At 44.4% G+C, this 26,333-nt stretch overlaps 1 protein-coding gene and 1 long non-coding RNA gene across 2 annotated transcripts in view; one reads left to right on the top strand and one right to left on the bottom strand.

Moving 5' to 3' along the window:
- LOC309637564 overlaps positions 1-7,157 on the top strand; it is a 159,456-nt gene extending 152,299 nt beyond the window's left edge. Inside the window, exon 3 of the long non-coding RNA XR_014250660.1 lies at positions 3,232-7,157. This is a non-coding gene — a long non-coding RNA (uncharacterized lncRNA). The remainder of the gene's footprint in view (positions 1-3,231) is intronic.
- A 216-nt stretch (positions 7,158-7,373) lies between these two features.
- The window catches only part of PDZRN3 (PDZ domain containing ring finger 3), a 250,163-nt gene continuing 231,203 nt past the window's right edge, over positions 7,374-26,333 (bottom strand). The window contains exons 6-10 of the mRNA XM_082412124.1: positions 15,622-15,720; positions 14,380-14,442; positions 12,004-12,105; positions 10,576-10,692; positions 7,374-9,852 (exon numbers count right to left, since the gene is read on the bottom strand). Of these exons, the coding sequence (XP_082268250.1) occupies positions 8,284-9,852; positions 10,576-10,692; positions 12,004-12,105; positions 14,380-14,442; positions 15,622-15,720 (1,950 nt within the window). The 3' untranslated portion in view covers positions 7,374-8,283. The remainder of the gene's footprint in view (positions 9,853-10,575; positions 10,693-12,003; positions 12,106-14,379; positions 14,443-15,621; positions 15,721-26,333) is intronic.

Below are 26,333 nucleotides of genomic sequence, written 5' to 3' on the forward strand. Positions count from 1 at the left end.
CATTTAATTTTTGAGAAGCCACCAAACTGTTTTCCAGAGCCGCTCTAGCATTTTTACATTTCCACCAACAATGTACAAGGGTTCCAGTTTCTCTCCTCCTTTCCAACACTTGTTATTTTCTGTTTTTCTGATAGCAGTCCTCTTAGTGGATGTGAGGTAGTTTCTCATTATGGTTTTGATTTGCATTTCCCTAATGATTACTGATGTTGAGCATCGTTTCATGTGCATACTGGTCAGCTCTATATCTTCTGTGGAGAAATGTCACTTGAAGTCCTTTGCCCGTTTTTAAATTGGGTTATCTTTTTGTTGATGAGTTGGGTTAAGGTGGGCCCCTATCCGACATAAGTGGAGTTCTTTATGTATTATAGACAGTAAACATTTATCACACAGATGATTTGCAAATCCTTTCTCCCATTCTGTAGGTTGTCTTTTCACGTTCTGAACAATGTCCTTTGGTGTACAAAGTTTTAAATTTTGATAAAGTCCAACTTGTCTACTTTTCTTTTGTTGTTCATGCATTTGGTATCATATCTGAGAATCCACTGCCAAGTCCAAGTTCATGAAGATGACCTGAGGTTTTTTGGACTAGGAGATCAAGTCAACATTTATCACGTCTTTGCTTAAGATAGTACTGATACAGTGGTCTTGTGAATCCCCTGAATTATATGCAAAATTTTCTGCTTTCTCTGGCACTTTACATGTGTCTCTTTGTTAAAAAATAAATAACACTGAAGCATTTTGGTGTAATATGAGTTTCCGGCTGATTGCTATAGAGTTTTGATTGCTCACATCTCCCAAGGCATTACTTTGAGAGGCAGGTGTCCTGGCTTACCCTGTGGACCTTGAACATGCTCACTGAGTCTGGTAGTGGATCTATCATACTTGCAGGTCTTTTCTCTTTATATAGGATGAGGATTCACTGAGCTCTTGCGGGTTTTAAGAAACACAGTTAATATTTGGCCTTGTTACAAAATGTAAAACTACACACCAAAGTATATAGTTCTTTTGGAATTACACTTGATGCTAAATGAAGGAATGACTTCCAAGCTTGGCTTATAAATTGTGCTTGTTGCTCATAAGGAAAATGAGATCATGGTACATAAGGTAGGTATTAAAGATGTGATTCTGGTAAGGAGGAGGGAAAAGCAAAAGGATTAATGGAGTGGAAAATAGAAACAGGTCACATTCCTGGAAGGGCTGGGTCAACAAGAGCCAGAAGATTGAAAACTCAGCTAAAAATTGGTCACGTATAAGTCTCCCCTCGGAAGTACCGCTTAAAATGTTGGCTTGGAATCCAGCAAGCGGGCGTGCCCATGTACTTAAGGAAACAAAGTCCATACGTACGGGCAGCAGGGCTCAGGTCAGACTGAAGGGGGTGCTTAGAGGCTCATTTTTCCATCAGCCCCCAATACCCCTTGTCCCTAAGACTCAGCTCGAAAACCAAGTGGGCAGGTTTTGTTTGTTCATTCTGGGTAAATGTTAGGCATTTGCAAAGTCAACATTCCTTGCCTCAAACACCGTGCTTCTCAGAAAATGGAAAAGCTTAAATCGTATTTGATTAGGATTTATTCAGCCCCTCTATGCTCCCAGTTCACTGGCACCGAGAAACTTCTTTCTGGAGGTGGATGGGCCTTTGGGACCTTGCGTCCTCTGCTTACGGCACTTTGGAGATCTTTTATGAAGGCAGGAAGAGCTGATTGGGTGGCAGCAGGGGTTGGAAAGCCTCCCTCTTTGACAGGAGTCATCGACATTAGTTTATACAGCAGGGGACCATTCAGGAGAGTGTTTCAGGAGCCTGCCTACTTAGAGAAGCTGTGTGGCCCTGAAACGAAATTTCCTTCTTCATTATGCATGTGATGAGACCATTTCATCAGATCAGGTACTTCTCTGGATGGTGGTAAAAACTGGTAGGAAAAGCTTTAGCTGGAAAGGAAGGGAGGAGGAAACTCACTTTTTGTCTAAGCTCCTGATCTGTGTGTGCATGACGGGTGATGGCAAATGGAGCCCTGGATGGAGAAACATGTTCTAGCCAGAAGCCAATTTGCACTTTGTAGAAGTGAATTGACTAAGCTTATTAAGCTTATCACCTGCCGTGGCATAGAAATGGGAAGCAACGTGGTTATAAACAGATTTATCCTTGAGCTGGAAAAAGGCAGAGGATGAAAAGGGTGGCAGGTTATCCAGACTCTTAACGACGAAATGTTGTGTGCCCCCAAAGTCAGGTGTTGCAGCCCTAACCCTCAAATGTGATGGTATTTGGAGGTGGGACCATGGGGAGTTAATTAGTTTTAGATGAGGTCATGAGAGTGGGGCCCCCATGATGGTATTAGTGTCTGTGAAAGAAGAGAGAGAGACCAGAGCTTTCTCTCTCTCTGCTGTGTGATGACCTAGCAAGAAGACAGCCATCTACAAGCCAGAAAGAGAGGGGCCACCACAACCCAGCCATACCGGCACCCTGACCTTAGACTTCCAGCCTCCACACTGGAAGTGAGAAATAAATTGCTGTTGTTTAAGCCACTCAGCCTGTGGTATTTTGTTAGGGTAGCTTGAGCTAAGACACAGTCAATTAGGTATGAACCTCTCGCAGAGTGAAAATCCATGAGCCCCTGTCATGGAGATGCTACTTCCCAGCCCATTGATGAAGTGTGGGTACAAAGAACTGGTCTCACTTTGCCCCTTAGCCTGTACAGCTCTTTCACTTTGAGTGAGTTGCTTCCCTAAGTCTTTGTTTTCTTATCTGCAAAACAAGGATAATAAACCCACCCATCTCACAGGCTATTTAAGGTTAAGCAAGTTAGTACATGTAAAACATTTAGCGTAGTTTCTAGCACATATTAGGTGCTCCGTGTCGGCCATATTGAATAGGGATTTATGGTCAAGTGTTTGGTTCTCTCCTGTCTCCCCACTCTTACTACATACCATTCTCTCTTCCACTGCTTTATGAGCTCAAGCCACACTGGCTGTCTTTTTGGTTTGTTTTAAATAAACCATGTCTCTCCCACCTCAGGGCCTTTGCACGTGCTGTTTGTGTTGCCTGGAATATCACTTCTGTCTTTTCCTAGTTAACTCACATTCATCCACTGGCTCTCAGCTCAACCATAACTCTTGTGAGAGACCCTCCTTGAAATCCATGGCACTAGCTCTCCTGTCCGTCCCCTCTCCCACTCTAACCTTGTTGACATTTTAAAAGTATTTGTGTGATGACTGGATTTTTATTTTCTTTCCCACTAGACTTAAGCTCCATGAGAGCTCATGGCCCTGAACACAGTGGGCACAAAAACTCCTGGCTGAACAAATCCTTGCTGGCTTCTGACACAGTGCCTAGAGCACAGAGGTGATCATGATTCTTCAGAGCTAAAACTGCTAAGTCAAACATATAACGTCTGGGCTGGCAGCTGAGGAGGAGGAATGAACGCACGAGTCAACGTAATCCTAATGTGTTTTCGAGAGACCCAGACGTCTAGGGAGTTTCATTGGGCTTTTGACAAGAATCACTGCATTGGTAAGCAAGTTTAAGTTTGCAATAGCCCCAATTCAAGTAAGGATCATTAATTCCTCATTTTTCATTTTAAAAAGATCCTGAGTGCATGAGGTCAGCGTTCCGCCATTGAAAGGCAAAACCACGTTCGTTATAGGCAAAGCACATGCCCCCACGGACCGTGCCCTTTTAGGATTAGTTGAAACTGGAAGCTAAAGGAAAATGGATCATGTAAGCAGAAAAACCCATCTGAATGAAACCCGAAGAACCACACTTTGTTTTCCAGCTGCTTTCGGGAATTCACATTTAATCAAAATTGAAGAGTACAGCGGTTGCCATGAGAATTCTTGCATCTCATCTCCGTTTTAATGATTTCTTTTTAATTAGTTGATGCTCTGCAGAAATCCTAGTGTGCTTATAACAACTGGGAAACAGAACTAAAATTGGGAGTTGCAGTTGCTTCTGGCAGAATTGTGTTTGCTTCCTTGGTTCTGGGCAATCTTGCTAACAAGTAACCTGTAACCTACCACTAAGGCTACAACTAGATAATTATTTGGTTAATTTTCATACTTTAGTTTACAGTCCTAATGAGTTCTCCGACTCGTATTCCCTAGGCAATGTATAGTCCTACCTTGTCACATTTGTGGTTCTTGTTTTTGGAGTCTCCTGTTTTCATTTAAAAGATGAAAAGCTTAATTAGTGCCCCCAGTTCCTAGATTTTTATACGTTGTCGTATGCTTTTGCCAGGAGTGTTAGAATATTTTGTCATTTAAAACTCAAAAGGGAACTGAGTGAAATGCCTGTCACTTTGAAGCGGTTTCTTTTATCGTAATCATGACTAGGTTACAAAGAGTAGCATAACCTGAACGGACTTAAGAGTCACTGCTTGAGAAGCCCGTGGAGGCAGAGTTGGGAAAGGTAAAGGGTTTGGCATCAGGCGGATGCAAATTCAAATCACATCTCTACACTCATCTGGATAAGGTTCTTAGTCTGAATGTGAACTGGTGATAAGGCCATTTGCCTGGCAGAACTGCCCTATGGATTTGGTGAGATCGTGAGGTCCCGTGTTTTGCACACCCGTGCCTGATGATCTCTGTATTGGTGCTATCCAATAGAAATAAAATGCGAGTCACATCTGTGATTTAAATGTTTCTAGTAGCCACGTTAAAAAGTAAAAAAGGTGAAATGAAGTATAATTATTTTATTTAATCCAAGATATGCAAAGTATTAACATTTCAACATGCATAGAATTCTTGAAATATTTTACGTCATCTCTTTTTTGGAGCACTACGTCTTTGAAATCCATTTTCTCAGAACAGTTCAATTTAGACTAACCATACTTTAAGTGTTTAATAGCCAGCTGTGGCCAGTGGCTACTGTACTGGAAAGTGTAGCACTGGATGATCAATAAATTTTCATTTCTTTCCCTTTATATTTTAGGAATAAAGTTGTCATCCATCCAGTGGAGTGGCTGTTACGGAGCCTCGGGACTCTTACGTCGTCATAGTTTGGAAATCTATTTAATCATGGGAGAAACGACCATTAGCACGACTGGAAGAGTACAGGTATCAGTGGTTTGTTGAATTTTAATTGCCTTAATATGGGTCTAATGGGGGAAAATGTACTCCTTGATATTTAAAATGGTCATTGAAATCAAAGAGTGCTATAAAATGCACCTAAAAATAGTGTGAAAAATATAGAGCTATCAAATTCAGTTGGTCTAAACTTGAGATTTTTGTACCTGTAGAAGAGGTCCATGAATGGACTTTGGGGGCACATAAAGCCTCCAAAATTATATGCAAATTTATTTGTGTTGTGTATTATACGTATATTTTTCTGTGGGGAGAATCCATAGCTTCCATCACATTCTTAAATGGGCCAAGGAAATGAAACAGCGTTAAGCAGCTGTGGTGGTAGAAATCCCTGTTGGCTATAGGCGACATTCTGTTTACGTGGGAACTACGGTTTCATATCTGGGAGGACAGAAGTTGTACATCGTCTCTTGTCACCGTTAACCAGCAAAATCCCTCAACTCGCCCAGCAGCTTGGAAATGGCTGTGCTCGGAGGCACTTGGGGGACTCAGACTCACTGAAAAATGGCAGATTCACATCTCCTGGCTGATGTTCACTCCAGGGCATCCACTGGTGAGCTGTGTTTATATTTTGGTTGAGGGCACAGGACTGAATACGTTCAAGTTACCTGTGCACTTGACAGCGAACTTTCCCCCGTGGGAGTGGCCGTAAGGGCTATGGGAACGGGTGTTGGGTTCTGCATTCAAATCCCAGTTTGTTCCTTAGGCAGCCACATTTGTCTCCTTGAGTCTCCTGCTCATTGATCGAATGATTTCTCAGGTCTCTTCCGACTCCTTTTAGGAGTTGATTTGCTAAATTCGGTTTGGGAGACCTCGTATGACATTGCAAATTAGGACCAAGTGTATCCATATGAAAAAGTGATTGAAAAAATAAGTTGGAATTGAAGGGTCCGGAATTGGGATTAGAATGTATGTTACTTTTTATTTCCCTCCACTTTTTCACACAGGGCACAGGCTGACCCCTAAATCCAGAGGCACCCAGGGAGCCCTGATTAGAAACCCCTCAACTTCAGTCTGATGGCACATGACTGTTTAGGTGGGAGCTCTTTGCTCTTGTGGCCATGTACACCCCCTCTGGCCTTTAATGAGAACACACAAGGCAGGAAGGCTATTTCTCCAAAGAAACCCACGCACTTAGTCTTATACCCAACCTGTGTATGTCTTGCCGCAATTTGTAATTCATCTGACTGGTGTTGGTTCTCGGTGACACATTAACTAGCAAGAAAGGGTGTGAGGTTAAGAGAGCTGGATATGGGGCGCTGCTCCTGGGAGCCAAGGATCCAATGCTGTTGGAAGTTGAACTTGGAGAGTATTGGAAAACCACGGTGCTAACGGTCCACCTTTTGCAAACACTAAGGTAGCAGGTGTAATTATCTTCGCGATGCCTGGTCTGGAAGAGGTAATGAACAGATATCTTAATAGTGAGGAATAAATATATCGGTGTCGTATCTACATTAAGTTTGTTCTCATGGAAGTGTGACTACTAATGACTAATGACTAGTCTTAAGATTTTGGCCGCAAGGGAGGAATATGGGTTCAAACAGGGTGTGTTGGAGGAATCTAAGTCTCAGATACCTAAACACCTGGCCACTTCAATCCAAATTTCAGTGAGAAAACCAGATGTCTGGAATCATGGCAAATGAAAATGATACCCTTTGTAATCCCATTCATTCATTTGTGTATGGATGTACGTATGTCTTTTTAGTAGACATTATAGCTGAAATTTGTGTGAACACTATAATCGGGGAACAATTTGTAGCAAATTCAGTATTTGGGATCCTGTGGGTTGTTGCGGTGTGAAAGGTGCCAGTTTTGAAGCCCACCCACTTTGGTGACCCTTGCTATTCTAGGAAAATATTGTGGGTTTTGCAGATGCATCTTAGAAATGGAACAAGTTGGGCCTAGCTACTCACTCAGAGATGTTAGATATTACTGACAGGCAGTAATGGCGGCAGTAAACCAAAGGGGTTTCGTTGTGAACACGAGCTTGGTTGATAAACTTGCTGTTAATTCCAGTTTATAGCATAGTGGGCCAAGTTGAGGCTTTCTGCAAGACAGACAGACAGACAGTCATTCGAATGCTAGATTAAACGGTGAGTTTGATTGCTTTTTTTTTTTTTCTTTTTTCCTAACAAACAGACCTGTCTTTGGATTCCGGGCAGAATGAAGGTAGTGGATGATCTGAAATGCTCAAATTCTTCCGAGGCAGCAGGTAATACAATGAAGGGAAAAAAAAATACACACTGCAAAAGGCTTTTATTTTATAGGCACCACTGCAAAATGAGGAATCACTTTAAAACATATCAAATAGAAAATAATAATAATTTATTTTAACTTCATTTTACTTACTGTTTATAACTAACCATGGTTCTCTGAATTTGCTCGTAAAAGTCTGTCCCTTGGAAGCTACAAAGCAAAGGTTTACTACAGTGAGCACTTAAAATTCCACAAACTGTCTCCATCCACAACTTTCCTGTACAACTTCCCTGTACATGCAAAGTCCTCCAACGGGTTGCAGTATCTGCAAACATGCTTTAAACTTCCACGAAGCTGCGTTATAGTTTGCCTTCTGTTAAAAACCTTTACACTCTCTTGGGAACTTTAACCAGAAGAAGAATGTTTAAATGCGCATCCCAATTCTAAACAAACACTGCTGGTTTGGTTATGTGTAGTATACTTCGTGAACCACAGAGTTTGGTGGTTTTTGGAGCTGAAGCTTTGACCTAAATAATAATGTTAAACGGTCACTCACATGAAACACATTCAGCAAAGTAACATTATAAGGTAGGGTTCCATTAAAAATACATACTGGCAGTCGTATCTGAGTTTTCGGCAGGAAAAAAAAAAGTTGTGTTTAACTTTCGTATATGAATATAGCGTGTAAACAAATTATCCTGTGAAGGTATGCTTAGTAAAAGATCTTTTTGAAATTTAAAAACTTCATGTAAAAGGTAACGAGTATAAAAAGTACCATTGCTATTTGAAAAAAAGCTCTGTGTTTTGTTAATATTGCCTTCCAAGACAGTAAAGGGTGGATTTCTGTCTGCTTAAAATAGAGCTAAGACACCCGGAGTGGGTAGGGCTCGCTGATTTCGACTATAAACATGATGACGCTATTTATCTTATATACAAAAGCTTGCCGCATTGAACGAGGCAGGAATTGCTACCTCAACGGTAGTGTTCTCTCTTATGTACATAACGCAGAAGTGAAAATTATACAGTAGTCACCGATAGGAACGAATTGTATACTCTAGTGCCGTCTGGAGATTTCGTGCCGTGGGTTAAGAGTTCTTGGATCGTCATCCAGTTATCAAATATCTTTTTATTCCTCTTCTTCATCATCTTTTTGTGGCTGAGTTCCAGGATGTTCATCTCCTTCCTGTCGTCGGCCCCTTGCTGCTCCTTCAGGCAGTCGAGCCGGCTCTGCATCATGAACTCGCGCCTCCGCCTCTGCTCCTTGGCCTTCACCACGTGCTGCTTCCTCTCCTCCTTGCTCCAGTACCGCCCCATCTTCAGCTCGCTCACCGCATCGTCGTCCGTGGTCATGCCGCTGCGCTCCTCGCGGATCTTGAGCGCGCGCTCCCGCAGCAGGCGATCCCGCACCGGCCGCTTGGTGATGTAGCGCGTCCCGTCGCTCCGGATCTTCACTTTCCACTCCATTCTCGGCTCCGACTGGTTGGCAGAGTTCAGGTCCTTGCACATGCTCACCAGGCTCATCTGGCTTTGCGCGTACTCCACGGCCGACTTCTGCTGGATCAGCTGCATGTAGCTCTGGTAGTGCTGCGCGTGCGCCGGGATGTGGGCGTGCTTGTAGGGGGAGTGCGGGAAGGGCGACAGGTACGAGCCGCCGCCCAGCTTCTGGCTGGGGGTGGGGCTCCCGCTGCCGTCGCTGGGTTTCCTCTCCTTGCCCTCCAGGGCCTGGCTGGGGTCCAGCTCTTCAGGGGAAGGGCTGTAGTCCGGGGAGCCCACTTCGGGATCTTCCGTGATGGAGAGCAGATTCTTTGGGGACGGCCCGTACGCCTCGGCGGTCCCCGCGGCGCCTTCGCTGCCGGGACCGCCGACGCCCTCGGCCGCTCTCCTCAGGGAGTTGTCGGGGGACATCTCCAAGGTGAGCGGAGTGCTCCGGCAGCTCTCGCCGGTGTTGTAGGCGCTCGAGCTGTCTTTGTCGGACTTCTCGGGGAGCTCGGTGATGTCCGAGAGCTCGCGCCTGCGCACGTCGACGCTGGTGTTGTAGTTGCGGAAGCCGCTGTTGTGCAGCATCCAGGGCTCGCGGTACTGCTCCTTGAGCTGCTGCATCTTGTGCGCGCGCACGATGCTGAGGCACTCCAGCTCGATGCTGCGCAGCTCCTCGTTGAGCAGCTCCAGCTCCTTGTCCACGCTCTCCGGGTCGCTCTTGCTGGCGTCCAGGGGGCTGCCCGGGTAGTACAGGCCGTAGGGGCTGGCGCTCTTCACCTGGCACTTGAGCTCCAGCAGCTCGCGGAAGCGCTCGCACTCGTCCACCGGGATGCCCAGGTAGTCGGCGTCGGCGCAGTCGGCCGAGATGAAGGACTCGTTGCTGAAGGGCAGGTCGCCGCTGCCCAGCGTGTCCTGGCTGCACGTGAGCTTCCTCTGCCCGGCCAGCGGCGGGGAGGCCGCGGGGGCGTCGTCGCCGTTGTTCTCCTGCTCTGAGCTCTCGTCGTTGCGCGTGCTCTCGTCTGTCCGGCCCACGCCGCTGTCCTTCTCGTGCTGGTTGGACAGGATGGTGGCCGTGTCTGTGGTTCCCCCGTCTTCCTCCTGCTTCTTCTACACGACAGAAAACAAGAACACACGGGCACAGTGAGGGACGCCGGAGGTGCAGTTCCCAGGTGTGGCTCTTCCTGTAGGAGGAGGGCCTGGGAATTAGCTACGGGTTAACTACCCGGTCAGCCTGACCGGGGGGAGCCACTTAACCTCCTTCTCGGCCTCAGTTTCCGCATCTGGGAAAGGAGGACGATAGTCACCTTACCTCTCCGAATGATTCCAGACATTCGAGGACCCCTGTGCACGCACGGGAAGCAGGAGGCACAGACGACGTCCTTTTAGCTCCTAAGGCCCTCGATTAGTAGTTAGTTAGGGTATCTCTCTCTGACAATGGTGGTGGCATAGAAGGGACAGAAAGGGTGCCAAGCAGCTCAGGTTAAACAGAGGGAATTGCTTTGCTTTTGAAAACATGACTTTTTGTTTCTCTGATCTAGCAATACATTAATGCCGGCACATGGCGTTTGGTTTCGAAACAAGTATCAGAAGGTCAGGGGTACCCGGGCATGACTGCTTTTGCTTTGTAAGCCACACAGCACTCTCGTGGTCAGGGAAGCTATGGGCTTGCCTTTCACTCGGGCGAACAGAAAAGCAGTTAGTTAGTTACTTTCCGGGCCGTCTTCGCGGCGGCAGGCAGCCGGGTTGCTCAGGGTCTCCGGCATCCCGAGGGAGACGCGGGGGCGGGGTTTCCCCGCTGTGGGCGGGGCGGAGGGGCGGGCGGGGCGGTACCTGCTGCAGCGCGCCGGCCGTGAACCGCATGGCCTGCTGGTGCTGCTCCTCCAGCATGTCCATGTGCAGGTCGTCCAGAAAGTCGTTTCTGTCGTCGTCCATCCAGCCCTCGTCCAGCTGGGGAGAGGCAGCCGCCCACACATGCTTCAGCTGAGGCTCCTTTCGCGTTCATTTTATTTACTTATTTACTTTTAAGAAAGGACAGTGACCCTGGGGAGAAATACCTCTGGGGCCCCCTCCAGGAGTCTTCGAAATGCAGGCTGCCTGTCGTTTTGCTCTACGACACGACAGACAACTCCCCTACCCTCACGGTGCAGACAGCTCCCACCCTACACGTCTGGGGGACGGGGCTGTGGTCTGCTGTTTCACTGCTGGAGGGTGAAACGCTTTCCCCCAGGTTAGCCCCTTTCAGCGAAGGAGGCCACTGGGTACAGGGGCGGCCTCAAGGAGCCCTAGCCCCGCCTGCTCTTCTGCGTGACGGCCCACGCGCAAGTTTAGCAGGCCCCAAAGAGAAGTCACTTGCAGTACAGAAAGAGTTTTTTCTGACAAAAAAAAAAAAGCTCTACGAACCTAGCCGTTTGTTAGTCTTGGGCAAGGCCTAGCACTTTGATCAGGCTCTTCTCTCTCGTGCCCGTAAAAAAGCAGACCACTCAGGGGTCTGACGTCTACCACCCGTGGGCCAAATCTGGCGTGCGGCCTATTTTTGTTTGTTTCAAAACAGTGTAATTGGAACCCAGCCAAGCCCCTTTGTTTACGTATTGTCTGCGGCTGCTTCTGCACTGCAACGGCAGAGGCCAGCAACTGCACCAGAGACCATATATACAGCTCCCAAAGCCAATCATACTTCTTCTTTCGCCCTTTAAGGAAGAGTCTGCTGACCAAAGTTTCTTTCCTTTCTTTACAGTAAAAACTGTACTACCTGTCAGATGTACGTCACGATGATTTGATGTGCATATACGTAGTGAAATAATTACCAGTCAAGTAACTAACATATCTCACAATTACTATTTTTTTGGTGATGAGATATTAACTATAATAATCATGCTGTACGTTCCTTAACACTCTGCAGTTGTAAATGAGACCCACACAGATACTGGTCAGGTCCTGGGAAGTCAAACATGTTGACGGACATGACCCTGGCTGTGTTTGCCACGCCGTTATGTTCCCTCCTCTTTTCCTTCATTACGCTCCCTGCGTTAACGAACGCGCGGGGCCCGCTGTGTAAATGCCAGGGTGGATGTCGGCACGCTCCTTAAAAGGTCAAAACGAGAAACAGATTGGAAGTCCGAGCAACTCAGATTACCTTTCCAGGGTACGGAGTACCGTCAAGTTCAGATTCGATACGTGGGCAGTGTCCTGCAGGGCCAGGGACTTCGCTACTGATTTTAGAACTACAGACCCAGCTTCACGTGCCAGAAGCTGACTCACCTGGAGTTCGGGCCTTGCAATTAGCAAGGAAAAGTTCTTGTTGTCTTCACTGGTTAGAAGAGCCACGGCCTCTTCGCGGTTCTGTACCTCTATCCCGTTAATCTAAAAAGAGAAAGGTGGAGGGGTGGGCAAGTAGCGTGATTAAGTTGTGCAGAATCATCCTGCACTGTTGCAGGCCTGCATCTGTCACCCACTCACAGCTGGAACACAGAACTTCCAGGCAGCTGGAAAAGAATACACTGGTTTTCAGAAGGAAAGGCCTTGCTCAAACTGACGCAGCGTCTCTGGTCTACATGACGGCCTCCACGGGGGTAGTGCACAGGAGGAGGCTACGTGAACAGAAGTAGCTGGGACTCCAAAAGGCAGCCCTGAGAAAAATCACAGCATTGTGAAGAGGGAAAACATCTAAGCAATTTAATGACACATAATTAAATATACTCAGGCAGGAGTCTAAATGGGATATACTAAAGCATGACTACAGCTAATTTTCAGATAATATTGGAGAAAAAAGCAGCAATGGGGGTTGTACGTGAACGTGCTGGAATTATGCAGAGTGTTCTCTGTTCCCAGTTTCACACTTTAATGTCTTAAGTTGGGGCAGTAGGTCAAGCGGGAGGGAGTCTCTCACCATCACACCTGATCACTCTCTGGCAGGATTTTGGCTTCCTGTCCTGGCACCTTCGAGCTCTGCTGGTCTGGAGGTCTCAGCTCCAGGGTACATAGCAATGGTCCCACTGAGCTGGAAGGGGAGCCTGCCCTCTGACTCTCTACGCCAGTGAAGGAACGGGCAGCAAAGGGGGTGATGGATCTTGGTCAACGAGGGGATGTGGGGTTGTCCGTGAGGCAGGGAGGGCCAGATAAGGAACTCAGTGCTTCCGTGGCCAATGGCAGATGCTAGTGGAAAAGTAGAGCCACTGAAAAGGCCTTTACTCCTGAGGGTTCAGCCCTGTCAGGAATGACAGTCTGGGCTGAAGTCAGGGCAAGTGTAAGAATAAGCAGTGGAAAGAGGAAATGAAAATTCCTTGCAGTGAGGTAGGCAGTGATAAGTATAAACACAGTGGATTTGAAATGAGAAGACAGGAATGAGCAGAGGTAGAAGCTAAGTCTTCTACCCATGAACCAAAGCCTCTCAATTTCTGTGAGATTAAAAAGACTGTAATAGAATTACCATATGATCCAGCAGTGCCACTCCTGGGCATATATCCAGACAAAACTATAATTAATTCCAAAAGACACACACACCCCAATGTTCACTGTAGCACTGTTTGCTACAACAGCCAAGACATGGAAGCAACCTAAACGTCCATCGACAGATGAATGGATATAGAAAGCATGGTACATACAGACAATGGAATATTACTCAGCCATCAAAAAGAAAGAATGAGACAATGCCTTTTCCAGCAACGTGGATGCAACTAGAGATTATCATACTAAGTGAAGGAAGTCAGAAAGAGACAGACAACTATCTTATGATAGCACTCACATGTGGAACCTAAAATATGACACAAATAAACCTATTTATGAAGCAGAAACAGACTCACGGACACAGAGAACAGACTGGTGGTTGCCAAGGGGGATGAGGGTGGGAGAAGGTTGGATTGGGAGTCTGGGATTAGCAGAGGCAAACTGGCATATATAGAGAATGGATAAACAACAAGGTCCTACTCTGTGTAGCAGCAGGAACTATACCCCATCTCCTGTGATTAAACTGTAATGGAAAATAATAAAATGTATACACATGTATAACTGAGTCACTTTACAGCTGTAATTAATGCAACATTGTAAATCAACTGTACTTCAATAAAAAATGTTACTTGTTAAAAAAAATAATTAAAGCTTAAATTAAAAGACAAAGGGAAAAAAAGACTGGTCTCATTTTGACTTGAAAGAGCAACAGGTATCCTTTACAGATAAGGAAACTACTCTTAAAAGCCATCTCATAATACTAGTTAAATGCTGAGTCATGGAGTTTAAAAGATGGCTCAAACTTGAAATGATCGGTCCAAAATTAATCCTTCAGAGAAAGCTCAAATGAGCATTATTTTGGTTCACAAGAACTGTGGGCCTGATTTGGCCCACATGTGTTGTCTGTGGCCCAAAGAGAAGGGAAAGGAAAGGAGGTGAACTGGCTCATGTGCTGTAAAGCGCTGGGGCAGCTTTCCTGTTCAGGTGGGGCATGCGTCCTCGCTCCAGTTTGCCTCACCACACCCTGTTGCCAGGTGTTTTCCATAGCTTGTACTTCAGCCATTACCTTCTCTGGCCTTACCACACACCTGATATTTGCGACCCCCCGTTTGTTAACTTCTGCATTTCCACCCCAAAGCTATTATGAGAACCAGTTTGCTCTTGAGTGATAAACAGAGGAAGCTGACCTACCTGGATGATGCGGTCTCCTTCTCGGATGCGCCCATCCTTGGCCGCGATGCTGTTAGGGTCGATCTGAAACACATAAGCAGACATCTTAGCACTGAGTGGGTAACTGAAACACGCACGAAAATAAACAACAGCCCTTTCCAAAGTCTGCGTCTAACACATAATCGTGCTCGTCCCTCTGTTTTCGTTTTGCACCGAAATAAACAAGACTTAGGGTCATGCAGAGGGAGACGAACAGGGACTGATCTGTTTCCAAGCCCTTTCCAGGCTGTGTTCCTGGATCCTTGCACGGCAGCCCTGCTACACAGCAGTGTGCACAGAGCCTGGTGACCTGAGGGGATGAAGAGGCACAGCTGACTCCTGTTCCATGCACAGGAATGAAAATCAAAAGTGTGCTGTAGAACAGGTTAAAGGGTACCCTTCATCATGTGGGCTGGGCTAGCAACCAGAGCTTAATTATTTTACCAAATGTGTCTATTAAATTTTGGAAAGTAACTTTAAAAATGAAATATAATTGAGACAAGTGGGACTGAGTTTGGGAGAGACACCCCTGAAATGCAGTAATGATGGGCCAACTTAAGCTTGGTGGGTGAAGTATACCCAAAGGGATAATTATTAAGCCTAGAAGACACATCCCTTGATTCATCCCATGGGGATGGATTTTATTTCCTGACAAAATGGGGTTTCTGTGCTTGCAAAGAGGGCAGTGCGTGGTCAGGTATCCATCCTGAAATCAGTTGCTTTGCATTGTCTTCTCTGGGAAGATCAAGAGAGCTTCCATCTATGTACTTTGAAGTTACACTGAACTTACGTGAATTCAACTATACACACTGCACCGAAAGAAAAGAAAAAAGAGAAACAGACACAGAAATACTTTAAAAAGTGTAAATGATGCCCTCCCCCATCCCATTCAATGAACACGAGAAGGGAAATGTGAATCTGCTCTTCCCTCGGGGTTGAACACACAAAGCCATGTAAACGGCTCCATTTTATGGCCGATTTGCAGGCTTCTGAAGGGTAGTTTTGTCTTATGTGCCGACATTAGAACTTAACCCCTATGTAAAGATGTAACTCCATGGAGTGTGATAAAGGGGAGAAAGAAATCTGTCTGCGTCTTTCCCAAAGACATCTCAATGAGCCAGAGTTAAGGTTGGTTAACACATAAAAGACAAAAAAAAAAAAAAAAAAAAAAAAACCAACTCTCTTGCTCTTGCTATGATAGTTATAAAAAATCAGCCTCGATACCTCGCTTATGTAAATCCCAATGTCATCTTCATCGTCCGTCCGGTAGCATACTGTGAGGCCCAGCTTATCCTGGCTGTTCATTCTGTAGAGATCAACTTCCTAGACAAAGAAAGGGCATTCCCTGTGAGACCGCAGCAGGCAATGAGGGCTGGGAGGACGTCAAATGCTTTAAAAAAACATTTTGTTTAAATGATGAACTGGATTTCTTTGCATTCGACGTGGGCAGAGCAGTTAACTTACTAAACAAAAAAGTGATTACGGGCATGGGATCAATGCCCAGGGCATTTCTGACCTTTCAGTCAATATAAAGTCATTTTGAAAATAGTTATTTTATTGATCCCCCCAAAGAAAAATTACCCATATTTCACTCAGCGTCAAGACTTCTGGGGTCGGGCTTCTAAAAAGCATTCTTTCAACGTCTGCCACAAACAAGAATATTTCCAAACCCCAAACCATCCAGCCATTTCAGTACAAATGTTTCCAATGTGTTTGGTGAGATTATTTCCCGTTGTGTTCCGTTAATATGCACAGTAACAGAACTTGCAAACAGACTACAGATAAATTGATCCAAGGAAGGAGGGTAACGTGATAGCACGCAATTAATGCTTTCCCCAACAGCTGTGATATTTACAGTCGAGAAATTAGTTTCCGCCGCTATTACAGCAAATTAAGTAAGATAAAAGCAAAGCGAGCCCAAACGCGAGACACAAGGGCACAGGGAACGCCACTGTATTTGCCAATTAACCTGCGCTTCGGAATGAAATCAGAACTTTGAAAATTGTTGGACCCTTGGAGGAAGTGGCGTGGTTCTCTGAAAGCGTTCATGGGCCAAGTCTCCCTTTCCACCCATCCTGCCAACCACCCACGCGAGACGCGGCAGCACGAAGGGCCAAGGGCTGCCTGATGATAACTTCTCAGGCAGAGGCCCCGGTCTGGTGTTTAGTGTTAGCTGCTTGCCAACCAGCAGGAGCTCTGAGGTGGGGTCTGTCTCTGGAAATATCTTCTCTCTCCTGGCTCTTCTTGGTGAGGGCACAGTTGTTTTTGTGTTCAAAGCTCAACACAGTTACACAGCAGATACTTACGGAACCCTCCCCTGGGTGCCCAATACCATAGATACTTTCGAGACAGAAGAACAGGAGGTGCAAAGGCCCTGGGGCCAGGAGGGCTGAAGCCCTGTGAACGAGGAAGAGAGAGGCGGGCTGAGCGTAGCCAGGCAGTGGGGCCAACGGGCCAGCGTCGGGGAGCTCGGATTTGATTTCAACATCACGGGAAGCCTTGGAAAACTTTTAAGTGAAGACTGCCATGATCTGCTCGATATTTTCAGCAGGCTTTCCGGCTGTTGTGTAGAGCATAGAGTGGTGTTGAAGAGTTGAGGCTCGGAAGACAGGCAGACCTGTGTGCAGATCCCAACTCTAGCTCTTTCTAGCAGCTTCATCACGGGGTTTCATGGGCTTGTTACTATATCTAAGCCTGCTTCCTCAATAGCGCATGTCACCCTGCCGCTTGGACAGGGTGAGGAGTCACTGAGACGAGACTGCCGAGCTCTCAGCACAGTGACTGGCCCAGAGACAGTCCACAGAAAACCACAGTACAATACGTGCAGGCAGCTTCTTGCCTGAAGTCACAGCCGTTATTTGCAGCTGAGTGCGTGTTTTTCTCATGCCCCCCAATAAGATAATTTTATTTTCTGAATATTGACATGTTAATTAATTCAATGACTTCCTCATTATAGCTTTAGCAACCTGGCATGCTTCCCTTAAATGAAATCCCATTAATTTCTGATAATTTAGTTGAGTTGGATGGAAATTTCTTTTCTTGTGTTTTGAGAAAAAGACTAAGCAATCAAAGAGGTAGCACGAGTTTAACCACGAGGGCGCATTCTTTCCAGGTACTTTGGAATAACCCATTTGCATACCACAAATATACTAGGCCCACATCATCCTCATGTTTCAAACGCATGCCCAAGTCTCTGTCTCAGGTTACACTTCATCTGGGTACAGGCAAAAGGGAAGACCTTCTCCGTTTCGGCGCTTCCTAAGAGGTAGTGTAAATCCGTGCAATTTCCTGATAACTCGTTTGGCTCCAGGTGCACCACTGCAGCCCCACTGCTGCCACAGAGCCCTGGCTTCAAGGTGGAAGCCAGCTGGTTCTGGAACAAGTTCACGTGCAACCAAAGCAGAGAGAAGGATAACTGGAGAGGCTGTAAGAAGAAAACTTAGGAAGATAATAAACATTGTGATATGACTTTTACCAGGATAAAAATGATAATACAGGTTATAGTTTTCACTGAATGATTGGCCACCAAGGTGAATAGCTCTTAAGAAAGGTCAAAAGATACCAGAGCTCCACTGGGCTTCATTCTACTATGACTCAAAGTTTGCTTCAAGGTCACGGCGAGGTAGGTGCAGAAAATGAGGGCAGTGTTTAGAAATTTTATAGCACTTAGACACTGTCATGATCGCCAAGGATAGGATTAGCAGACTTGTCTCACTGACCACAGTGCAAGACTGCATCAGGTACTATTGAGCTGAAGTGGCAAGGGGCGAACTATGGAGTCACTCATGGTAGAATCACGTATTGGGTCAGTGACATGTTAAAAATTAAACCAACCGGCTAACCTGGTCCCCCCGGTCTTTCACCACCGAGAGTCTGAGAAGCATGACTCTGTAATACACATGTAGAATTGAGGGCTCCGTTTAAGAACTCGGGAAAGTGAAAAGTCTGGAACTGATGTCTTGGGGAAAAAACAGCATGATGTACTAGGAGTATTCAAGTAGGAAAAAGGAAGACTCATAAGGATTGTGATAGATGAAGGTCTGACACGTAAAAAAAGATTTCATGCATTTGGCCTAGTCCCAAAAATGTGTGCAGTCTGCTGTCTACAATCAATACGATTTTGATCAAAACCTAACTTGAAAAGCATTCCTACTCTATTTTTTGTCAATATTTTGACTGACAGAAATTTGAAGAACTACTATAACAAGAGACAACTTTCTTCGAACAAAACGGCAGGCTGGCATGGAAGATATCCTAAAACATTTGTTGCTTTAAAGTATTTTCACCTGAATCACTGATAATTAATCAAGAATAGTATCTTACATTCTTCCTTACTTAAACCCTTTTTATATGCTGCCATTAACCCCATATGTGGTTCGAAAATTAGTCATAGATTCCTCATAAATGCTGTTTGGACTTAGGTTACAAACAACACATGTTGGTGAAACATGACATTTTTGCCTGGTAGAGAAGAGGTTCTGATTACCAGGTCTGTTTGCAGTCACTGATATTCTGAAAACAATGCTTCCTCACTATAGCAGAATGATATACAGCCCAGCACTGCACTGAGCCTTTAAATCCCACTGCAAATTTTCCCAGGACAGGCTGTCATGGGGACACTCACATTCTCACTTTGGATGGACTTGACTTAAAAACTGCAAATTTACGTCCTTGCTGTGGAGGAGAAGCCCAGGCCTGGCTCCAGCCTGAGGCATATGCTGTGTGTCAGGGCAGTGCATGGGAGGAGCCAACTCCAATCTGAAACACTCGCCTGAGGATGTCAAAGCCCCACGCCCCACCCCAATTCCAGCTGGCTGCGAAGCACAACTTTAGGACTTGATCCTTTAAACCAGACTCAAGAAGGGGAGCGCAATTCTACTTTAAGGGCAGTCCTCTAGGAGCCGCTTTCTATCTTGGAAATGGTCTGGTTCTAAAAAGGATGTGTGGTACTGGATAAACAGATGCTGGTAAAGCACATTTTCAGTAATAATAAAGCACAGGGGAACTTCCCTGGTGGCGCAGTGGTTAAGAATCCGCCTGCCAATGCAGGGGACACGGGTTCAAGCCCTGGTCTGGGAAGATCCCACATGCCGCGGAGCAACTAAGCCCGTGCGCCACAACTACTGAGCCTGTGCTCTAGCGCCCACAAGCCACAACCACTGAGCCCATGAGCCACAACCACTGAAGCCCGTGCTCCGCAACGAGAAGCCACAGCAATGAGAAGCCCACGCACCGCAATGAAGAGTAGCCTCTGCTCGCGGCAACTAGAGAAAGCCCATGTGCAGCAACAAAGACCCAACGCAGCCAAAAGTAAATAAATAAATAAATTTATAAAACAAACAAGCAAACAAACAAAGCACAGGGTATTACTCTGGGGTTTACTCTAGGTATGTACTTGACAGTGATGTTAAGATAGCATCGGCTATAATATTTCCTTGTGTTATCTGGACCTTCTTGGGAACTCTAAACAGAAGTTGGAAAAGTGTCACTTACAAGCCACACGAGGGCAGAGACAAGACAGTGGAGTAGAAGGATGTGAGCTCGCTGCTTCTTCCAAAAACATCCAAATCACAACTAACTGCTCAACAACCATGGACCCAAAAACCCCTGGAAGCTGCCAAAAAAAGATATACATCCAAAGACAAAGAAGCCACAACAAGATGGTAGGAGGGGGTGCAACTGCTATAAAGTCAAATCCCATACCCACCGGGGGAGCAACTCACAAGCTGGAAAATAATTACACCACAGAAGTTCTCCCACAGGAGTGAAAATTCTGAGTCCTACGTCAGGCTCCTCAGCCTGGGGGTCTGGTTACAAGAGGAAGGAGCCCTCAGAGAGTCTGGCTTTGAAGGCCAGCAGGGTTTGATTGCAGGAATTCCACAGGACAGTAGGAAACAGAAACTCCACTCTTAGAGGGCACACACAGGGTCCTGTGTGTACTAGGAGCCAGGGAAAAAAGCAGTGACTTCATAAGACTCTGGGCAAGACCTACCTGCTAGTATTGGAGGGTCTCCTGCAGAGATGGGCATTGGCTGTGGCTCACTGAGGGTACAAAGACACTGGCGGCGGCAGTTCTGAGGAGTACTCATTGGCATGAGCCCTCCTGGAGGCTGCCATTTTCTTACCAAGTCCTGGCCCCACCCAACAGCCTGCAGGCTCCAGTGCTGGGATGCCTCAGGCTAAACAACCAGCAGGGCAGGAACACAGCCCCACCCATCAGCAGACAGCCTGCATAAAGTCTTCCTGAGCCTACAGCCCTCTAGGCACGCCCCTTGGCATGGCCCCACCTGCCAGAAGGACAAGACCCAGTTCCACCCACCAGTGGGCAGGAACCCACCGGGAAGCCTGCACAAGCCTCTCAGACAGCCTCCTCCCCCAGGGGGCAGACAGCAGAAGCAAGAAAAACTACAACCCTGCAGCCTGGAACAGAAACCGCAATCACAGAAAGTTAGACAAAATGAGATGGCAGAGGAATATGTCCCATATGAAGGAACAAGATAAAACCCCAGAAGAACAATTAAGTGAAGTGGAGATAGGCAATCTACCCGAAGAAGAATTTAGAGTAATGATAGTACAGATGATCGAAGATCTCAGAAAAAGAATGGAGGCACAGATCAAGAAGATGCAAGAAATGTTTAACAAAGACCTTGAAGAACTAAAGAACAAACAAACCGAGATGAACAATACAGTAACTGAAATGAAAAATACACTAGAAGGAACAAATAGCAGGATAACTGATGCAGAAGAACGGATAAGTGAACTGGAAGACAGAATGATGGAAATCACTGCCACGGAACAGAAGAAAGAAAAAAGAATGAAAAGAAATGAAGATAGTCTTAGAGACCTCTGGGACAACACTGAACACACCAACTTTCACATTACAGGGGTCCCGGAAGGAGGAGAGAGAGAGAAAGGACCTGAGGAAATACTGGAAGCATTAATAGCTGAAAACTTCCCTAACATGGGAAAGGAAATAGTCACCCAAGTCCAGGAAGCACAGAGAGTCCCAGTCAGGATAAACGCAAGGAGGAACACACCAAGACACATAGCAATCAAACTGACAAAAATTAAGGACATAGAAAAAGATATTAAAAGCAACAAGGGAAAAGCAACAAATAACACACAAGGGAATTCCCATAAGGTTATCAGCTGATTTCTCAGCAGAAATTCTGCAGGCCAGAAGGGAGTGGCACAATATATTTAAAGTGACGAAAGGGAAGACGCGACAACCAAGAATCCTCTACCCATCAAGGCTCTCATTCAGATTTGATGGAGAAATCATAAGCTTTACGGACAAGCAAAAGCTAAGAGAATTCAGCACCACCAGACCAGCTTTGCAACAAATGCTAAAGCAACTTCCCTTGGTAGAAAAGTAAAGGCCACAACTAGAAACAAGAAAATTATGAATAGAAAAGCTCTTCAGTAAAGGCAAACATACAGTAAAGGTAGGAAATCATCCACACACAAATATGGTATCAAAACCAGCAATGGTGAGAAGAGAAGAGCACAAATGCAGGAGGTTGGAAATGCATTTGAAATTAAAAGACCAGCAATGTAAAGCGATCTTGTATATATATAGACTGCTGTATCAAAACCTCATGGAAACTGCAAAATGAAAATCTACAATAGATACACACACACAAAAGACAAAGGAATCCAAACACAACACTAACGTTAGTCATCCAATCACAAGAGAACAAAAAGAGGAAAGGAAGAAAAGAGACCCCCAAAAACAAATCCAAAACAGTTAACAAAATGGCAATAGGAACATACATATTGATAATTACTTTAAACGTAAATGGATTAAATGCTCCAACCAAAGACACAGGCTCACTGAATGGATATAAAAACAAGACCTGTATATATGCTATCTACAAGAGACCCACTTCAGATCTAGGGACATGTACAGACTGAAAGTGTGGGGATGCTAAAAGGTATTCCATGCAAACGGAAATCCAAAGAAAGCTGGAGTAGCAATACTCATATCAGACAAAATAGACTTTAAAATAAAGACCGTTAACAAGAGACAAAGAAGGACACGACACAATGATCAAGGGATCAATCCAAAAAGAAGATATAACAATTGTAACTATATATATATGCACCCAACATAGGAGCACCTCAATATATAAGGGAAATACTTACAGCCATAAAAGGAGAAATCGAAAGTAACACAATCATAGTGGGGGACTTTAACACCCCACTTTCACCAATGGACAGATCATCCAGACAGAAAATCAATAAGGAAACACAGGCCTTACATGACACATTAGACTGGGTGGACTTAATTGATATTTACAGAGCATTCCATCCAAAAGCAGCAGAATGCACATTCTCCACAAGTGCCCATGGAACATTCTCCAGGACTGATCACATGCTGGGCCAACAAAGCGAGCCTCAGTAAATTTAAGAAAACTGAAATCACATCAAGCATCTTTTCCGATGACAACACTAAGAGACTAGAAATCAACTACAAGAAAAAAAACTGTAAAACACTCAAACATGTGGAGGCTAAACAACAATATGCTACTACACAACCACTGGGTCCCTGAAGAGATCAAAGAGGAAATCAAAAAATACCTGGAGACAAATGAAAATGAAAGCACAATGATCCAAAACCTATGGAATGCAGAAAAAGCAATTCTGAGAGTGTACTTTATAGCAATACAATCTCACCTCAGCAAACAAGAAGAATCTCAAATAAACCACCTAACCTTACACCTAAAGCAACTAGAGAAATCAGAACAAACAGAACCCAAAGTTTGTAGAAGGAAAGATATCATAAAGATCAGAGCACAAATAAATGAAATAGAGATGAGGAAAACAATAGCAAAGATAAATGAAACTAAAAGCTGGTTCTTTGAAAAGACAAACAAAATTGATAAACTTCTAGCCAGACTCATCAAGAAAAAAAACAGAGGGCTCAGATTGATAAAATTAGAAATGAAAAAGAAGCTACAACTGACACCCACCACAGAAATACAAATGATCATAAGAGACTGCTACAAGCAACCATATGCCAATAAAATGGACAACTTGGAAAAAACGGTCAAATTCTTAGAAAAGTACAACCTTCTAAGACTGAACTAGGAAGAAATAGAAAATATGAACAGACTAATCACAAGCAATGAAATTGAAACTGTGATTAAAAATCTTCCAACAAACAAAAGTCCAGGACCAGATGGCTTCACAGGTGAATTCTATCAAACATTTAGAGAAGACTTAACACCTACCCTTCTGAAACTGTTCCAAAAACGTGCAGAGGAAGGAACACTCTCAAACCCACTCTATGAGGCCACCATCACCTTGATACCAAAACCAGACAAAGATACCACAAAAAAAGAAAATTACAGGCCAATATCACAGATGAACCCAGGCGCAAAAATCCTCAACAAAATATTAGCAATCCCAATCCACCAATACATTAAAAGGATCATACACCATGAGCAAGTGGGATTTATCCCAGGGATGCAAGCATTCTTCAATATCCACAAATCAATCAGTGTGATACACCACATCAACAAACTGAAAAATATAAACCACATGATCATCTCAAGCAATGCAGAAAAAGCTTTTGACAAAGTTCAACACCCACTCATGATAAAAACTCTCCAGAAAGTGGGCACAGAGGGAACATACCTCAACATACTAAAGGCCGTATATGACAAACCCACAGCAAACATCATTCTCAGTGGTGAAAAACTGAAAGCATTTCCTCTAAGATCAGGAACAAGACAAGGATGTCCACTCTCACCACTTTTGTTCAGCATAGTTTTGGAAGTCCTAGCCACGGCAATCAGAGAAGAAAAAGAAATAAAAGGAATCCAAACTGGAAAAGAAGAAGTAAAACTGACACTGTTTGCAGATGACATGATACTATACATACAAAATCCTAAAGTTGCCACCAGAAAACCACTAGAGCTCATTAATGAGTTTGGTAAAGTTGCAGAATACAAAATTAATACACAGAGATCTGTTGTGTTTCTATACACTAACGATGAAAGATCAGAAAGAGTAATTAAAGAAACAATCCCATTTACCATCATATCAAAAAGAATAATCTACCTAGGAAGAAACCTACCTAAGGAGGCAAAAGACCTGTACACTGAAAACTATAAGTCACTGATGAAAGAAATCGAAGATGACACACAGATGGAAAGATATAGCATGTTCTTAGACTGGAAGAATCAATATTGTGAAAATGACTATACCACCCAAGGCAATCTACAGATTCAATGCAATCCTTATCAAACTACCAATGGCATTTTTCACAGAATTAGAACAAAAAATCCTAAAATTTGTATGGAGACACAAAAGACCCTGAATAGCCAAAGCAATCTTGAGAAAGAAAACTGGAGCTGGAGGAATCAGGCTCCCTGACTTCAGACTATACTTCAAAGCTACAGTCATCAAAACAGGATGGTGCGGGCACAAAAACAGAAATCTAGATCAATGGAACAGGATAGAAAGCCCAGAGGTTAACCCATGCACCTATGGTCAATAAATCTATGACAAAGGAGGCAAGACTATACACTGGAGAAAAGACAATCTCTTCAATAAATGGTGCTGGTAAAACTGGACAGCTACATGTAAAAGAATAAAATTAGAACATTATCCAACACCATACTCAAAAATAAACTGAAAATGGATTAAAGACCTAAATGTAAGACCAGATACTATAAACTCTTAGAGGAAAACATAGGCAGAACACTCTTTGCCATAAATCGCAGCAAGATCTTTTTTGATCTGTCTCCTAGAGTAATGGAAATAAAAACAAAAATAAACAAATGGGACCTAATTAAACTCAGAAGCTTTTGCACACCAAAGGAAACCATAAACAAAACGAAAAGACAACCCACAGAATGGGAAAAAATATTTGCAAACGATGCGACTGACAAGGCATTAATCTCCAAAATTTACAAACAGCTCATGTGACTCAATATCAAAAAAAACAAGCAACCGAATCAAAAAATGGGCAGAAGACCTAAATAGACGTTTCTTCAAAGGAGACATACAGATGGCCAAGAGGCACATGAAAAGATGCTCAACATCACTAATTAGAGAAGTGCAATCAAAACTACAATGAGATATTACCTCACACCAGTCAGAATGGCCATCATCAAAAAGCCTATGAGCAATAAATGCTGGAGAGGGTGTGGAGAAAAGGGAACCCTCCTACACTGTTGGTGGGAATGTAAATTGGTGCAGCCACTATGGAGAACAGTATGGAGGTTCCTTAAAAAGCTAAAAATAGAGCTACCGTATGATCCAGCAATCCCACTCCTGGGCATATATCCGGAGAATAACATGGTTTGAAAAGATACATGCACCCCAATGTTCACTGCAGGGCTGTTTACAAAAGCTAAGACATGGAAGCAACCTAAATGTCCATCGACAGATGAATGGATAAAGAAGGTGCAGTACATATATACAATGGAATATTACTCAGCCATTAAAAAGAATGAAATAATGCCATTTGCAGCAACATGGATGGACCTGGAGATTATCATACTAAGTGATGTAAGTCAGACGGAGAAAGACAAATATCATATGATATTGCTGATATGCGGAATCTAAAACGAATGATACAAATGAACTTATTTACAAAACGGAAACCGCCTCACAGATTTAGAGAATGAACTTACGGGTACCAGGGGGAGAGGGGCGGGGGAGGGATAGAGTGGGACTCTGAGATTGACACTTATGCACTGCTATATTTAAAATAGATAACCAACAAGGAGCTACTGTATAGCACAGAGAACTTGGCTCAGTATTCTGTAATTACCTAAATGGGAAAAGAATTTGAAAAAGAACAGACACATGTATCTGTATAACTGAATCCCTTTGCTGTGTCTACCTGAAACTAATACAACATTGTTAATCAGCTGTACTCTAATGTAAAATAAAAATTTTTTAAAAATTTAAAAAAAGATTTA

The sequence above is a fragment of the Balaenoptera physalus genome, assembly GCF_965194825.1.
Source record: "Balaenoptera physalus genome assembly, chromosome: 11".
In the NCBI taxonomy this organism is placed as follows: domain Eukaryota; kingdom Metazoa; phylum Chordata; class Mammalia; order Artiodactyla; family Balaenopteridae; genus Balaenoptera; species Balaenoptera physalus.